An 18,568-nucleotide genomic window follows, 5' to 3' on the forward strand; every position below is an offset into this window, starting at 1 on the left:
CATGTGCTTAAATTATATTTATACTGTAACCCCGTCAACACCTTAACACACACACACATACATGTCATGGGTGTTTGTAAGAAAGAATACAAGTTATTTAAATCGTTAGTGTAGTGATGTACTCTTTCTAGCATAATAAGTTGCATAATTATCCTGCTCTCTTCAATGCATTATTAATGCCATTGTTGATTGTAATACTCTCAAAATAAAAGCCCTGTTTTTTAACAAGCATCACACGGATAACAGAAACTATAAGCCAGCGCACTGACAACTGAACGCGAATGCCGTTTTAGTCAATGACAATATTGCAGATTAGATGATTTGAGTGGGTGCACATAATATAAAGTATTTGTTTTCGTGTTAACAGGCAAAACAGTTGATGAAATCAGTGATGATAATGAAACGATATTAATATTAATCTGCGACGTTCTGTGCACAGCTTTGACGTGTAATGCGCATGGTATATATTTGATTCATGGATCTGGGATAGGTGACAGTAATATGAGAAGAGAATATTTACAGCGATTGTCCTCGTCACGTCACGTGTCAATATTTAAAGAAGCGTCCAAGGCTTATTATATTTGATTAAAAATCCTATCGTTGACCTTACTCCAAATGTAAGGTGTATTTTTAGACTGTGTCTACATGTAGGCCTATACTTCTGCTTGGAATTGGTGTCGTCTGCTCCACTGTGTATAGATTTGGGACATACGCATATTTGTGTAGAAGTTGTAAAGACGTCATAACGTCAACGCGTCTATAAATACACAGGCGACTGGAGCACCTTATTCAAACTGAAGTTGTCCTTATATTCTAATCACGATCAAAATGCACATTTGGCTAATGTAAATGGAATAGTTGAATGGCACAAACAAAAACACATCCGAGGAGCCTGGTGTGAAATAACTAACAGGACATTGTGATTTTGAACATGTTGCTCCTTGACGTCGTATCCCAGAGCCACTGGAGGTGAACTCTTTGACAAGGTCGTCCACGAGGACAACCTCAACGAGGCTCGTGCAGCGTTCTACATTCAACAGCTCTTGGAGGCGCTGCAGCACCTTCAGGACAACAACGTGCTACACCTCGACTTAAAGGTAGGTGGACATGATGGGTATTTGGGAGTTAGGGGGAAAGTTGTGTGTCGTGTTTTTGAAAGTTCTGCACACTTTGGCCTATATTGGCATAGATTTATGATCTTGTGTGAACTATCGCTGTTGAAACAGCATCTACTTAATTTTTTTGTATATTATTGCTGTTGATATCATACATGGTAAACAGGGTATCAATAGCATTCTTGTTCACTGCTCCACGTCGAGGTATTTCATATAAGAGCGACCATCGTTTAAGAATTTTACAATCGCATCCCACGTTTAAAAGACTGGCATTCTTTCCGACCGGAGTGAATTGGCCCATGATTAATTTTCTGTTATAAATGCAGTCACGATATTTTTTGCATTTAGATTGGAAGAAAGGGTCATAGAATATTAAACCAGTATGATCCCCGCGATTCCATTGAAACGTGATTGCAATATCCAGCAGCACTTTTATTTCTTCCAAAATATACCTTATTATGTGTGTATAAAAAGACATTATCAAATTTTTTATTTGAGCCCCGTCTGCCAAAGTGATGCTCGAACGGACACATTATCAAGTCCCAATGAATTAACTTATTCGTTACGTGAGCTCGAGTTGGTGTAATAATACTTTGCTTGCTATAAGTGAAACATTTTCAAGCGCTGGAGTGGAGGGGTAGCAGGTATAGGCACCTGTTGCTACAGTACTTCAGATAAGTACAGGTGTGGCAGGTGTAGACTGTGCGTCAACGTCTGTGAGGTGTGGGTACATATATTCGTGTATTAGCGAGACGTGCTTCGTATTTGTTGATAAATTGTTAATTATGTGGCAGTCTTACTTAAATGCAGAATTTTTAAAACGGGTGACTGACACTTAATTCGCGTGTAGAGAGGTTCAGGGGGTCAGTTTTTTAAATATTCATAACATTTACTTAACGCTCATGCCCATAAAATACGGATGCTTTAATGGTAAAATATTTTTTTTATTTTTAAAAGTACTTCATTAAAACTGTCAGGGTCACTTAGACTTTTTTCTGCTGTTATCCTAAACCCCTTTAATTGCTCATGATATCAGATACACTTCCCACTTTAACAATTGGGAAATTTGCTGGCTGTAAGGGAGAATTTCGAGTACATAGGGCACTGTGGTTGCGATATGCCCTGAAGGAGGTCATGCGACAGCATTATAAAAAGTAGTTTAATGCTTAATTTCACACAGTTTAGGTGCAATGCGCTCCGTTGTTTAGAGCGCCTAAATAATGGTCAACCTTTTGGTCAGGTCAAGCGAACGATCACTAAAATGTTGCAAACTTGTAATATGGAATACGTTTCCCAAACTTTTCTTGATGTATTTCATATTTTTACTCATAAAGTCGAATTTGCACAGAAATTTTCGTTTGTCTCTTTTTTAAGTGTATATGAGCTTAGGAGGCGGATTTGCGATGCAGTCTTAAAAACCAACGATTGTCCTTTAGTTCCCTTGCATTTGAATTAGGGAAATCCAGATTATATTCTGTATCGAAGATGCCTTAGATAAATGGCAACCTTGCAACACCGGTCTCAGCTGACGTGTAGAAATATAATGTGGCTATTCAGTGACACAAACTAGGCCGATTCACAGACTAAAGTTGTCCTGTATCAAGAGGACGAACATCGTCTGGTCGTAGTATGTAGTACAGTATAATATACATGTAGCCCATCGTCGCCCAGCATTTTGGTCTGTTTCACACGTTCATGTCTGTCGTTACCCAAGTGTGTACCTCTAGGCTACTGAGGATTTTTTTCAAGAGCTGCTGCTGTTCATTGTTGTATTTCGCAAAAAGCACTCTGTTAAAGGGATAATAACTCTTCGTTCCGGCCAAAAAATGAATTCCTGGAGTAAACAACAATTTTCCCATACTTACCAATGGTTAATGAATCCATTTTTACATTCAAAGTAAGTCCCTGGTTTTTTTCTAAAAAGTTTGTTTTTTTGTTAAAATCTCTTAAGAGATTTTAACAGAGCATAGCCATCAATGGAGGTCACGTGGTCTAAAGACAAGCTCAGATATCAGAATAATAGCTATAACTGTCATTTTTGTGGTAAAACATAACATATGATATTTCTATGAGTTATTCACAATGTTTTTATTGTGAAATATAGATCTCATACGAAGAGTTATTATCCCTTTAATGTACTGGTTAAAGTTACATCAAGTAATCCCCATACCCAGCTCACGGGACAAGATAACATGCCTTCCCACCTGCAAATACATTTAAAAACTTAGCGCTTGTTTCTGAAAGGATCAGAAGACCATAGATGTTGACAGATGCGTGCCTGCGTCAAAATAAATGGCAGTTTTTATAATACTTGCGGAAAACATGTAAGGAGAAGAGTGAAATTAATCTGGAAATCGCGGTTCAGTGCGCGTAATTTTCATCACCAATGTGAAAGCTTCCTTTCATGTAAAGCATGATGATAAAGGCTATAACACGGCGTCAGCTTGGGTCTTTATGAAATATAATCTTGTATTGGAAAAGTAGGATACGAGGTTGATGACAATTATGGATCCTTTTAAGAACGCTTGTTGGGGGATAAAGCAGACATTCTGTGCCCAAATTACCTCAAATCATTGGGCAGGTGGGACTTCCCGATACCTGGCCAAATAATACAGACCCCTATGTGTTCTTATTTCAATAACGCAGACCAGTTTTTATATCACAATTTGTTTATTTTCAGCCGGAGAACATTCTCCTGTCTCGACACGGATTAAACGACATCAAATTGATCGACTTCGGCAACTCTCGTATCTACGACCCCAAGAAGAAGCTGCTGGTGAAATACGGGAACCCGGAGTTCGTAGCGCCAGAGGTCGTGCGCGGAGACCCCGTGGGACAGGGGACGGACTTGTGGGGTGTCGGAGTTGTGGCCTACGTTCTGTAAGTGCTGTGGGCTTCCACGAAGATTTGTCTACGTCGATGTATATAATACAGATTAGCCTTTGTATATTATGATGATTGTTACTGGTTTTAACTGTGTTGTATTCAATTCTTAATAAGAATGAAAGCTGCTGCCCTTTTTGTGTTTGATTTAGCAGTAGGTATAATTATTAAGCCCTTTGCTATCAATATATGAATTTCTAAACACAAAAACACGATGCGACAGCACCAAATTCCAAGTATAGAATATATAGTAGCGATTGGGGCATTTCGAACAGTTGTCGACAAGAAATCGCACAATAAAACGACAGCGTCTTTAATCTGACCACACCACCGACTGTATTCATTTCATAGAATACGTTCCACTGGACCGCAGTTATCTTTTAGACTTGAAAGTTTGGGTGACCACATTACAGCAGACGGGACACGATTCCACAGTGATGGATGTAAAGATATTGTATTATATAAGTTTCTACAGCGCCTGTGTGCACTAAAAAGTAGAAAGTGTAAAATTGTCCTTACAGTGGAAAGCTGTCATTATAGTAGAAAGTGTGCGGTCACCAAGTTACAGTCGTAGGTGTGGTCAGTTAGAGTCCTCAACACTTGACCACCCAGCCTTGACCTGTCGACACGTTAGTCATTAACTTTATTGTACTATGGTGAGACGCAGTGCACTGATCTTGTCTTTACTCGTTTACTGCTAACACAAAGAAATCCGAAGAAATTGCAGAACCATAGGCGTGAGAGAGGTTGAACGAAACTCTCTGCCACTCTAATTGGGCTCATAGCTCGCCACCTACATATAACGATGTATGACAAGTAATTAATATTGATATATAGGTGAACCGCGTGTTATCGTTTTAGGCTTAGCGGCGTGTCACCCTTCTTGGGCAAGACTAACCGTGAAACACTGGAGAAGGTCAAAGAAGGCACCTGGACATTTGATCCCGAGGGGTTTGCAGGTGTCTCGGAAAAAGCCAAACAGTTCATCGGCGATCTGTTGAATCCTGATGAAAGGTAAGTTAGAATTATTTCTATTGGCATAGGGACCGTTGCATACTTGGTGAAATGGGGTTGTATTTTGTCTTGATATCTAGTGGGAGGACTATCATATCTACCAAACCAAATGTTTTCGGAGGTTAGCTGACAATAAAACTCCAGCTGATTATTTCCGCGATTGTGAAATCTTAGTTGTAATAGTGTACTGTTCCCAATGAGGGTTACTGATGACTGGGTGGGTATGGAAAATATGGCCACGAGTAAGTTGTTTAATATGTAGTTGATATTGTTACCGTTTCGTGGTGGACCACGAGATGTTGATCTAGCAGACAGTGGGCCTCTCAGTATTAAAATGTTACATTAACAGCGACCGTGACTTACTCTGACGACGACTGTGTTAATTTAGTGGTTTCAGTGGTGGTCAGTTAGCTCTACTAATCATTTTTGTGTTCAGTTTAGTAATGTATACCATTAACTTGTACATTATCTTGCATTTGAGCAAGTTGATTCAAGTGCCCGTTTCCGCGTTTTTATTTGGGTCAATATTTCACTTTGCTTCCTATTCGCACGGTATATATACACAATTATGACTCGTTCATTAAAAATGTGCTTTTTAGTTGGGATTCTATCTCATATAGGGCCTACTTGTGTACGAGAATACGCTACCACTCGTTTTATTTTATGAACGTATTGTACAAATACAGACACACACTACATTGTAAATATTACTTGTATGTCATGCAATGCTCATGATTAATGCACTCATTGTGTTTTATGATCTCCCTGTATAATGTCAAATGGGGTTCATTTGGTTTTATGTGATTATGCTAGGTTGTTTTGAATAAAAAAATCTAAGGAATACATACTTTGAATTTAAATATCAAACTCAAACTTTATCGGAACCAAGTAGAAAAGATAAATATTACCCCCCTCCCAAACTTATAATAATAAACGTGAAATCTGTAAATATTGTCAACAGATATTTTTATCGTTTTTCGTGATTTTTGTAATAAAAGTTGATATTCTGGCGTAACCCTGAAGTTAGGAGCTTTGGCAGTAAGTCGCATCTACCACCAAGCATGTTTATCAGCCATCCGTGAAAAAAGTCGTAGAGAGCAGAGGAGAGTTTGAAATTTACGGTGTTAGTCAGTCGTTGTGCATGGTGTATCATTTATCGAGGCGAGATAAACTCAACTGTTCAAACTGACAAACATTGCTCTGACAAATATTGTAAACCACATAAAATAATGTGCACATTAAGCTTTTAGCTCAATTTTCTAAACATTAAACGAAAACTAGCTGCGAACCGTTTCATCATTTCACAATTTATGTGCAGCGTAAATAAGGTAAATTTGTCTTTGCTTGTTATGTCGAATTTTGAACGGATCCCAACTTTGAACTGGACTGAATGAACATGCTCACAATCAAAACTGTAAATTAGCTGCTAAATGATTCTAACAATCAGCGTCGACTTCTGTTTCAGCAAGCGCCCCACACTGTCCCAGTGCCTGAAACACCCTTGGATCAAGCTGGCGGACGTGGATGCTCCCGGGACGAGATTACCCACGGAGAAACTGCGAGAGTTTGTGTCTAGGAGAAAGTGGCAGGTGATTGTTGCACATATTTTGCTAAAACATTCTTTTTGACCTACATTATGTGGAAGATGGTTTTGAAATGCTAGTGTACGTACCCGCACCCTTTACAAGGGCCCACCAAAGTGTTTGATGCGTCATGCTTGCTATTAATGTGCTTCACATTATGCTAAACATGGACAAAATTACGAATTTTGTTGTCCAAGTACTAAGGCGCAAATTGTTACGATCCGTTGCAGTCAGATTTTTGTGACACAACAATTAATAATTGCAGTGTCACGTCATTTTGTACATTCCAGTGGTTATTTTTTAGAGATCAGTAACGCGGTTTTACATGGCCCACTTTTAGCATTCAGTGTTGCCTTTGTGGTCTTTTCAGTGCTTGATGGCACTTCCTTGTCCGTTTTAACGTGCCTAATAATAGACGACACTCGAGTGTTAATGCATGAAACTTCCTTTGTCTCGACAAAAACGCGCTGAACACTTTGATGCTATTGTTCTTTAGTGGATTTCTTTTGATGTGTAGTAAATCTGGTATTTCATTTGTTTTTTAATGAAGATCCACTAACATGAAAAGTAAGTTTCGCAATATAAGGTTCATAGGTTCTATTCACACCACCAGTGCCTTCTGGTGTCAGGTCATCTACGTCTACGCTCCTCTCATGGCAAGATACATGTGCAGGTATTCGTGAAACGAGTTGCAATTTACAAGCAGTTAGCAACACAGAACTTCAGGTCTTGGTTTTTATTTGTGTTTTTACATTTTCACTGTAAAAATAGAAATATTAAAACGAATTTAGTTGTCCACTTGTCGGGTTGTGTAATTATAGTTCTCTTTTACTTTGCTTTTAATTCTATTGCATTTTTCGTTCTAGCGCACTCTGGGAGCGGTGAAATTCACAGTGAAACTGAAAACAATAGAAGACCTCTTGGCAGAACCAGACGAGGAGATGCCAGCACCCCCTGGTGACGATTTCTCATCTGGCGAGGAAGACGCTTGGTACGAGTGGTACACACGTTATCAAGGCGATGACACAAAACTTTTACCTACTGTCGACTCCATGCCCGTGAGGCTGCGCGAATATCGCCGAGAACAAGGCGAGAAGTCGGATATAGACCTCCCGATACCCGAAGGGAAGGAATCCGACCCCGAATTAGTCCGAAAGAAGACGATGAAAGCACGCCAGCACCTCGCTGATGTTGAAGAAGAGGATGCTGCGAGACGCGCCCTGGCCGGTGCCGCAGCCAAAGTCGACGATCAGATCTCGCAGATGAAAGCCAAGAAACGAGAACAGCAGCTTCGCATGGTGGAGGAAGGTAAAACGCGTCAGGGTTTTGGTGATGATGACGTCGACTTGCATGCCGATTGTGACGTTAGCATGGTGCCAGCTGATGCGCTGACAAATACTGTTGAAAGAAACAATTTGCAATTATCCCCTGCCGCACCACTTGAAAAATGTATGATTTGCACTCAACCTCATCTTAATAGCACTTTAGTATCACCACAGACACTTCCCGCAATGTCAGCATGCAATTCAAGTAGGGACAAGTGTAGTCCACGCATGCGTGTTGATCCCCTAAGCATCGCTTCAACTAACTTCTTTAGTTTGGAATCTAAAGCCTACACGGAGACAGCCGAGTGTACGCATGTGATGTTTTATACGGAAGGAACAGAAAGACTTTGCGAAGCTCCACCACCCTCTGACAAATCAAATAACAATAACGTCGCTGAAGGTGACGGAAACAAAGAGCCGGAATTGCCCGAGTTCCAATGTGTTGTTGATAATGAGAACGACAATACGACTGCGGCAACAGTTCGGCAACGAAAAACAGGAGTTGCCTCGATGCAAACACCTAAATCTGATACAGATCTTGCTAAATTTCGATTGCCCAAAATGATCAGTGTTGTGGACACAGTCATGGACAAAATGAAGGCACCATCAACGGATGCTCGCGCAGTGAACAACAATAATAATTCTCCGCAAGGGAGTGCCGAAGAGAAAGGTCCAAATCTTCTCCAGCTACCTACCAACGGGTTCCAACCGGAACTCCACCAGTCGAGTTCGTGCCCGACCTTACAGGAAGGTGACGTCACCAGCGGTGGAGTGAGAAGAGTAAGGCGGAAAAGTGGAACCTTCAGAAAATACAGCACACCAAATCCGGAACTGTTCTCAGAGGACTCTGAGGAATTACTAGATAAACACCTCGACTGTCTGCTCGAGACTAACCCCATCCACCACGCCCAGCTTTCCATACCCGTGCACGAAAAAGTGAAGCAAGATTATTACTACACTCTTATATTCATCGTGTCTTTGCTGTTTGGCGTGGGGTTCGGCTGTCTGTGTATATTTGTGTACAAACATTACCTCAAAAGTTGACGCTTATCAGAGAACAGTTTTGTACCTCTTGATTTGAACGCATGCTTTAAAACTGTTTATTTGCTTCATCGTGGTGTTCGCTTCCCAGTCATAATCATTTTAACTTCGTTCATACCAACTAAAAACCACCATCTACCAAAGATCGACTTTTTTCCAAATTATCAATCTATATAGGTGCCATCATGGCATCCGTTGCAGAGCCTTTTTTGGGTGCATGAACTGTGATGACTGGAGAAGCGCGTTAATGCGCTCCTTGATTGAAATTCTCAATTGAAGTGACGTTATTTCATAGTTGTATATTCATTCTTTACGTATAAACATATGCAATTCTGTTTTTGTGTCTGTTTCACGATTTTGGTTTTGCCGAATCAATAATTTCCTACATAATTTTTCTATTATTCTGGCATTTAAAAGTTTTGTGAACGAGTTGTATTATACATAAAGAAAAGGGAAAGAAATCTCCCCGAAAAGGCATTTTTATTGTTTGAAAAGCAAAAAAGGGTGTAAAGTGTGTAAAGTAAGGGAATATAAGTGAAAACTGGTGTAAGTAGTGTTCATGTAATGTCTTTGCAAGAAAAAAAAAGACCTCAATGACACAGTAAGATTTTTCCTTACCATCTCGCTTTAATTTGTCGTTTTTCGTTGGTAGACGTGAACAAATTTTTACAAAGAAGCTGTTTAAATGACTGATAAAACTTGACTGTATTCGCTTTTGAAAAGAAACAATCGAAACAATTTTTTCTGAAATCAAAATAAAATAGTGGCTATATTTATCATAAAACAAAACTATTTTTTCCAAAAAAAAAAAAATCAAAATAAACATTTACTGTTTTGAAGCTCAACAATTTTACGTTTTGACCAGAGATTGTGAGGTCGAGATCTGACAAGCTAAATGAAGCTTTTTGATACTTTGTTCATGATTCTAAAATAGTATCAGATATCTGGAGAAGCATTGTTCTCTGGCATATCCGTTCAAGTATAGCTGCAAATAGAGCATGTGTTTGAAGTTAAGTCGCCAACTGGGCTGTTAGTGCTTTTGAACAGAAAGCATAAATAGATTACCATGTGTTTGAAATTGATCCGTTTTTATTTTAAAAAGCCTATTCTACTATATATGGTAAATTGGTAAATGGTTTTACAGTCCCTGATCAATATATAACGTTTAACAATAATTTAAAATATTGTGGACGAAATAATGTATATCAAAGTATTCTCTTTTTCTCATCTGTTTACATTTCGTAAAACTTTATTCAGGGTTCCCACCTATTTTCCGAGAGAAAATCAAAGACCGTGCGTACAACGTGGGCGAACCCGTAACTCTCAGATGTCACGCGCTCGCCAGCCCACCGCCAACCATCTCCTGGTACAGGAACGACCAAATGATCACCAGTTCAGACGACACCAGTGGCGCCAGCAACCGCGTGCGGGTCTCGCAATCAGAGGACGGCCACTTAACCTTGACCTTGCTGAACACGTTACCCAATGACTCGGGAGTGTACAAGTGCGTTGCCAGGAACAAACTTGGAACCGCCACGTGCAGGGCGAGGCTGATGGTCGGAGGTAAGGTGAATGCTTTTGATAGCATTGAAATTCAAAGTTAAAACTTCTTATCTTTTTTAGGTTACTTAATATGTCATCTTTGTATTGTACTTTAATTTTTAAAAAATCATGTTGTTTTGCATTGCTTTTTTTAAATTAAAAATTTATTATACATAATATTATTTAGGCCTAATGTTAAAAATTTGCCCCTTTCACTTTATTTTGTTGTATGTTTACATGCGTTTATGAAATTTGGGCCTTTATTTCTTATAGCCTATAGTTTTTAGTTTCTTACTTTCTTAATGTTGTATTTCAAATAGAATTTCTTTCAGATAATGTAAGTTCGTGATTTGTTTTACATAAATTAAGTTCAATTTGCTTTTCCGTAAAACTTGTTTATTAGGCTTTTTGTTACTCTTATACAATCAGTGCTTTCTTACCTTCTTTCCCTTTGTTGTTACTGTAACGCACATAAAACTCATTTTACTGTGTTGATAATTCGTCGCTCATTCCTTATGTTGTTAATACAACATCTCACTTATTCCATTGTACTAAGTCTTATTGTACTAAGTCTTTACTTATTTCCAATATTGTTGCTGTAACTCGTGTATTAGTTCTACCTAGCTTTGTATTTCTAATGCGAACGTTTCATTATATCTCCTTGTTCATTTTTTCTTAATGTTTATATATCTTATCCTACGGTGTAATTAACAGACGCTATGTTTCAGGTGTTAGTCCGACTGCTCTCCTCAACCAGGCGCTGGCTAGTCATGGCGATGGCAGGAGTATTTAGAAACATGTTGCTAAGCGCTTTATTTACTGTCTTTGTTGTCTAGGTGACGGCACAGCAACAGTGTCAGAATCACAAAGCACAGAATCTCTACCCGATCTACCGATACTATCCACACTGCGTGGTAAATATTTTAGGGGTGTTTGCGTAATGGCTCTAGTATGACGCTTGTCCTTCGGGATTTATCCCTAAAAATTAAGTAGCCTAATTTTGGTCATTTTGTGTATGTAAAGGACATTACGCAGAAAGAGCAGGTCTGTCCCTCAATCTAAAGAATTTGCGTTTAAGCAGCATCAGAACAACTTATTTGACGCAAACTGCTGCAAGCTAGAAGTGCTCCACGGGTGTCCATCTTTTTGGTATGGGCATACAGCATACGAGATATTGTTATTGAATAAAACGCTTGGGACTGATCTGCTTTGTTATTGCGCAAACAAATTTGATGATGCCATTACACAAACACACCAACCTCGTTTTTTAGATCTGACGTGTTATTAAAACACCCTTGAGTGGGCTGAACTCAAGAATGTGTTTCTGACCTTGTAAACACAAAGAGTCATGTAGCCATGTGTGCAACGATTGTGCTTCTCAGATGCCTTATTTGCATTTGTTCTGTGTGTCATATTTTCTTTTAAGTTCTTTTTGACAGCACGTGCCCTCTCTATTTCTCCTTTTTACTTGCATTACCGTGTAAAGTTATATCTTCTCAAAAAATAAAACTAAAAAATATTTTGATTTTAAGGTGTTAACTAAGAACGATGCATGTCACCTTGATAACATAAATGATATGGATTTAGTAAGATAAAAAGGAACCCACTGTATTTCTATTTTGTGTTATTTTAATTTTGTTGGGGCATGAACATGAACAGAAATACAAAAAAAAACGCTTTACTATGGCTATAACCGTCTGGCTGACAATATCTTTTTCACCTCAACAGTAACCTTACAATTACTGAACCTGAGTTGTTAAACTTGTGATGAAAAAATTATACTTAAAAAGGCAATTTGTTGTCTTTCACCACATTTATTCGGTTTATTACTCCTTCGTTGTCCTGAGCTCCCCCCCCCCCCCCCAACTCGAACACACACAGTTCCATTGCCCTGCACATCTGCGTCACCTATCGAACCGCCGAAATATTTCATGTACTCCAACAGTTTGGTTTTTTAATTCACCAATCCAATTTCTGGCACCACCGACTATTAAGACGATTTGCAATATTTCCTAGATTTATCAGCCCCCCATTGCACAATAGGAAAACCACCCTTATGTCCAAATATTCATATTTCAGTCTTAAAACGACAAGACAAGCAGACTGCAGTAGAAACAATGCCCAGTTTCCAACCGACAGGACATGTGGTTTGGTGTTTTCATCACTGCTTTTTCGAAGATATTTCCTTGCTGATTTTATTAACATTGCTCGGGCGTTGCTTTTGAGCTTCAGTGCGGCACTTCTCATTTAGTACTTACTTTACACGTTAAACGAAGCTTTACACGTACTTCTGACATTTCAGATGTCCCAGATCGTCCAGGTCGTCCCGCGGTGTCCCAGGTGTCTGGGACGGAGGTTTTCCTCATTTGGGACGCTCCCAAATTTGACGGGAATACGCATATCATTGCCTATAAAGTTGACTACAGACGTGAAGGTGGGTGATGTTCAGAACTTCTTTTGGTTGTTGGGGGAAAACCAAGAGGAAGCGCGTATGCCTTCGTTAACATATAATTGCTCTGAATATTGTAAATATTTAGAAATATGAAGAAAATATCTGTAGATGCAATTAAAACGTCACTCAACAATCTTAACTTATTTCTTAATTAAAAAGATAGTCAAAAACGAGACAGAAGTGTTTGACTTTGTTCAGGATACTAGCCGTATAAATGAGGTAATTAAATTAAGATCATTCGAATCAACAATGCCATTAAAGACAGAACACTTCACCAATGTCAAGCCAAAAGGAGTTTGCTCTGAAACAGTTATAGGGTTATTTTAATCCACCAATATACCACGAATAATTTATAACTCCTATTTCGTCAACGCAACGTCTTTAATCTCACAGGAGAGGAGCGCTGGACGACGGCGTCGTACACCATTGACGAGTGCGCCCTGGTCACAGATTTGAGCCCGGAAACAGAATACCGCTTTCGGGTATCTTGTCTGAACAGATTTGGGGTCAGCCCGTACAGCTGGTCATCGCAGGAAGTGACCACGAAGTCGGCAGGTAAACGCCACTGTGTTTATTCTTTCCCAGAGACCAATGTGTAAATGTGTAGATGGTTCCTGTTTCACCATAGACCTTAAAACCGAACGTTGATCTAAAATGTTAGGAATGATTTTTAGTCTACTTTTAAGCAAGCCAAATCAGAAGTAATCCAACGAAATGCAAACGCGTATGTTTTCGTTGAAATGTATTATAGTTAGGTTGTAGCATTTTTGCGAAAGGTGCGCCAATAAAATTTTACTAATTTTTTAACTAGAAAGCTGAAATACGAAAAATTAATTATTTTTCATTCATTACAAAAGCCTTCTAGCACGTCATAGACATTGCTACATTTAAGAATAGGCATTTTTATTGCTGTTCAAAACAAACCACACTCACCTGCCTTTTCTTAAACCCGAACAAAGTTGAATGATTATTGAACATCTCTAATATACCACATTGTATATCAAGGTGAAGCGCCTCTGAGTAGAGAGAAAATGCGTCAGTGCAAGAAGATTGACATTCAGGGTGATGCTGACCTGTCCCCTGAGCTGCGTGACTTCGAGTCTGCTCGGGAGAGAGGAGAGGTGCCCCTGATTGAACGGAACCCAGCTGAGGACTACGAGTTTGCTGGGGAATTATGGAGGTTTGTGACTAATGTTAAGGCCTGTAAAGTTAAAGAAGACAGTGAAAATGTTATTGACAAGGAATTAAATGAATTGGTTGTTTTTAAAACAAATCGCATTTATTCTGAGTGATACAGACGCATAATATGGCTTGAGAATCAATACCCTGTGAAACATTGCTTAAGGTTTTTTAATTTATGAAAAGCGAATTGATATCTTTTTTTTTTTTAATTTTGTAGAGGCAATTTCTCCGTGGTTCGAAGCTGCGGCAGGAAAGACATGCCGGCGACTCTTGCCGCCAAAATAATTGCTTTCACACCAAGCAACCGCAGCCAGGTTCTCCACGAGTTCGAAATTCTGAAGACGCTGAATCAGGAGCGAATTGTGAGACTCCACGAAGCCTTCACCACGCCCGACCATCTCATCCTCATCATGGACAGGCTGTACGGAGAAAATATCCTGCAGTTCCTGAGCTACAAGAATAAGTATACAGAGGAGACCGTGGCTAAAGTCATGAGACAGGTAAGTAGTTAAGATGATTAAAATGCGTTTTAAAGACTTTTTAAGAGTCTTCTTAAAAGGGCAGTTAGAAGCACAGGCAAAATGCTGTTATGGTCTAGACCTACTAACTTTTTTCGTCAAGTTTTTTTAGATTAACTTCATTCACTGATAGGCCTATGCTTTAAGATTTTTTTTACATTTTCTATGTTTTGAGGAATCATTTTGCATTTCTGATGGAATTTTTGGGTGTATCAGCTGATGATCAATTTCTATATAATAACATCATTGAACTTCGGTATATTTAAGGTTATCGATGCTGTGCAATACCTCCACCATCAAGGCGTCGTGCATTTGAACATACAGCCAGACAACGTGATGATGGCGAGCAGACGTCGACTTGACGTCAGGCTCGGTGATTTTGGGTGCGCGCGCATCATAACTGACCCCATGGGAGAAAAGATGACACAAGTTGGAGCGCCAGAGTTCATGAGTAAGATGGTTGTGGAAAGTTTAATATATATAAGTTTAATATATATATATATATATATATATATATATATATATATATATACTGCATTTACTGAACTCCGGTATTTGTAAAACGCGCGGAATAAATGTTTGGTCGCTGCTACTAAATATGTGCTGAATTCCATCGTTCTCAAAATTCATTGTCGATCATGGGACTGTTATTCGGTTACTGGTGTTAAGTATTTTAATAAAGAACGTGCAAAATATTTTAATTTGACTCTCTAGATACCAAATACTAAGTGTGTGTGTGTCTGATAACTTTTAGGTCCAGAAATGGCATGTGGAGAAAAGGTCGGATTCCCGTCTGACGTCTGGCAAGTTGGCGTATTGGCGTTTATTCTGTAAGTATTCATTATATGTTCATAAGAATATTAACCAAATATGTAGAAACGAAGTGCAGTTATTTTTGTTGGACTTATATTGTCCGGGTGATTAAAGAAATACCCTAAATTTCAGGTTTTATTTGTAGCATTATGATATTTATAACCAGCTGGTGTTCAGTACACTGCTCTGAATATCAGGGTGTAAAAAAACTAAAATTGATTGTGCCTAACTTACATGAAATGTTTCTAGATTTCTGTGATCATTTTATTATCCAGCCTAAGTGGAGAGTCTCCATTCCTCGGAGAAAACGACGAAAAAACACTAGAGAATACGAGGTCTGTACGTTACGATTCTCACAGCCTCTACGAGAATATCACTAAGGATGCCTTCAAGTATATACAAGAGACTTTAAAGCGAGAGCCAAGGTAAATCATTTGATGGTTTACAATATATATAATGGAAGAAATCGGTCTCAGAGGTTTAAAAAGTCTGTAGTTACTAGTCAACAGCTTTTCACAATTATGCTCCATTGCCCCTCTTTTCTTCTCAGTTGCAGTTACCTGGTTAGTGGCATTCATTAATTTCATTACCAGTGTTGAGACGATAGTCCAATTTTGTTCTTACGTGTATGGGGGGGGGGGGTACCCAGTGTATAAGCACATAAATTGTAATGATGTTTTCATTTAAGTATAATGACAAACATTAGGGCCATTTCCATTGGAGATGGGTAGAACTAACTTAGCCCTAGATTACATTTACCACGTATACGATTTTCCGTGCTATTTTATATTTTTTATTCTATTATTATCTATTATATTTATCATTATTCTTATTATTATTGACACTGCAAGTGGCTAAAGCGAACGGAAAATGTTGGAAAATAATCGTTCGACGGTGTTTTATAATTTAATTTTTAGTTTACTTATATAACACACGTGCAAACTGAGGATTAAGTAAATGCATTCAGGTATTGCCAAAAATGAACTCCCTGCACACCACTATTACGCCAATTATCAAATTAAACAAAAGTTTAGTTCATTTCGTCAGAGCTACGATTATTCTATAACTTTTGGCTTTTCCCTTCTCAGTCACCGCCTGACAGCAGACGAGCTGCACGAGCATCCGTGGCTACAACTGACCGAAGCCATGGTCAAGAAGCGAGAAGCTGCACGTTTCGTCACCAACAAACTTCGACAGTTCGCAGATGAATATGGAAAGAGACGCCAGGCTGACGCCACCAAGTCTGAGAAACTTATCAACGCTTTCGGCCCGCCGGCTGGTGCTGCTGCGGTAGACTCCGACTCCGATGGGGAATTCACCCCAAAGTCCCCCATAGCTGTCAGGAAGACGAGTGATCAGACACAAAGACAGAGACACACCGAGAAACAGCTAGTGCTCCCCGAACCCAAGGGTGACAGCGACAGTGGAATAACCACTCAAGATTCCGATACAAGTTCTGTCGACGGACGTCCCATACCAAAAATGACTAAAAGACACAGATAAAAAGGTAAAGGTGGAGATCTTCCTATTTGTACTTAACCATATCATTTGGCTCCTACTGATAAACAGTAATTTTAGGTTGTCGTTGTCTATGATTCAGTTCTACATGTACCTCACCTTAACGACATGTAGATGTTTTTCACGTGTTTCGTCCATATTTTCCTTGCCGCACGAATCGGTATGTTTTATGATTCTTTCCTCGTAAAAATAGCATAGTTTCTACGCTTTGTGAAAATGTCTAAGGATTTAATTCTTTTTTCAGGAGGAAGTGCTGTTCAAAAACTGTAAATAGCTGACCGCTTTCAAATAGGACTGCACCCGAAAACCAAACTCAGCTCTAGATCACGTGGTCTCAACAATATTACATCACGAATTTAATATATTAGACCTGGGAAAGTTAAACTAAATCTATCCAGGACTTAATTTATAACTGGATCTGCCTGGGTTTGTCTTACATGAAGCATTTGAACTATTGCAATTGTTTTTGGAGTGGTTTGATGATTTTTGAATGATCTTGTATTGGCTACATACATTTGAAGTGCAATAAATTTTGACGAGGCATTCTTTAGACGTGCAATAAGTGTTGTAAAACTTATCTCTTTTTTTTTTAATATAGAAACGTCTAGCTTCTAAATTAAATTTTTGTGTATGTACTCTTTTAAATTGTGCTTTGATTGATTTTTTTTTAATTTTGTGATATTCAACTTTTCTGTTCGTATTACATGTAGTAACTTGTGTAGATGAAAATTAGGGATCATATTACGTATATTAGTTACTTTTTTGATAAATGATAAATCAGCATAGCGTGTAGTTTTTTTGGATGCACTCTCATATCACAAACAAAAATTAATTGACATGCATGTTACTTTGGCGTCCTTTTGCAGAGAGACCATGTATTAAGCCACCAGCTATTTAGTTAACCTGTTCGATATCTATATAGCTTGTGTGCCAAGAAGTCCAGCCTGTAGAATAATAAAGCTTCCAGTCCCTTTTGTCGTCTGTGTTATTTAATTTGAAAATATACAAGCTGGCAAATTGTCCATGGGTATGGTAGCAAACATGTTTTTTCCAAACAGGGATTGTTCAATTACAGTTTATCGTTGTCACCTTTTTTTGGCACAATCCACCATTTATTGCGATACTCAGTGCCAACTGATACGCCTACAGCTTGGACATAATAAATATGTCCAAGGTCCACATTTTTCCAGACAACCTTTTTTTGTGATAGTCAGAACGTCAATACGCTACGTGCATCAACATATCATAGAAACAAATAATAGCTGAATTTTTCAATCGAGTTTTTACGTACAAATTTTATAGTCATAATTCTAAAACTAAAACCGCCTTCGCGACGAGAACGAAGGGTTCTTATCTGTATGCTCTTGAACCCGATAGCAAAACAGTCTACCTGTCTTTAATTTTCCATGAACGAAAACGAGATGACAGTTGAAGAGATCCATCTACCCCCGGTACCAGTATATTTTGGCCATATCTAATTGCTACCGTATTGAGTATAGGTGATATATCACTTTTTCAAAATGAATACGGTAAATTTACCAGAACCAACAACATAGTTGATGCCTTTTTATGTCTTTGAAAT

General features: G+C 38.7%; 1 protein-coding gene across 1 annotated transcript in view; it reads left to right on the forward strand.

The window, feature by feature from the left end:
* The window catches only part of LOC106170837 (uncharacterized), a 67,551-nt gene extending 49,594 nt beyond the window's left edge, over nt 1–17,957 (forward strand). The window contains exons 56-71 of the mRNA XM_087007340.1: nt 959–1,097; nt 3,796–3,995; nt 4,860–5,012; nt 6,478–6,601; nt 7,462–7,903; nt 10,219–10,524; nt 11,340–11,417; nt 12,806–12,937; nt 13,349–13,510; nt 13,961–14,135; nt 14,355–14,637; nt 14,923–15,106; nt 15,410–15,485; nt 15,744–15,893; nt 16,557–16,975; nt 17,231–17,957. Coding sequence (XP_086863466.1) covers nt 959–1,097; nt 3,796–3,995; nt 4,860–5,012; nt 6,478–6,601; nt 7,462–7,903; nt 10,219–10,524; nt 11,340–11,417; nt 12,806–12,937; nt 13,349–13,510; nt 13,961–14,135; nt 14,355–14,637; nt 14,923–15,106; nt 15,410–15,485; nt 15,744–15,893; nt 16,557–16,971 — 3,019 coding nt within the window. The 3' untranslated portion in view covers nt 16,972–16,975; nt 17,231–17,957. The remainder of the gene's footprint in view (nt 1–958; nt 1,098–3,795; nt 3,996–4,859; nt 5,013–6,477; nt 6,602–7,461; nt 7,904–10,218; nt 10,525–11,339; nt 11,418–12,805; nt 12,938–13,348; nt 13,511–13,960; nt 14,136–14,354; nt 14,638–14,922; nt 15,107–15,409; nt 15,486–15,743; nt 15,894–16,556; nt 16,976–17,230) is intronic.
* The last annotated feature ends 611 nt before the right edge of the window (nt 17,958–18,568 follow it).

Source organism: Lingula anatina, chromosome 2 (assembly GCF_051362555.1).
Source record: "Lingula anatina isolate TDL-2025a chromosome 2, LinAna3.0, whole genome shotgun sequence".
NCBI lineage: Eukaryota > Metazoa > Brachiopoda > Lingulata > Lingulida > Lingulidae > Lingula > Lingula anatina.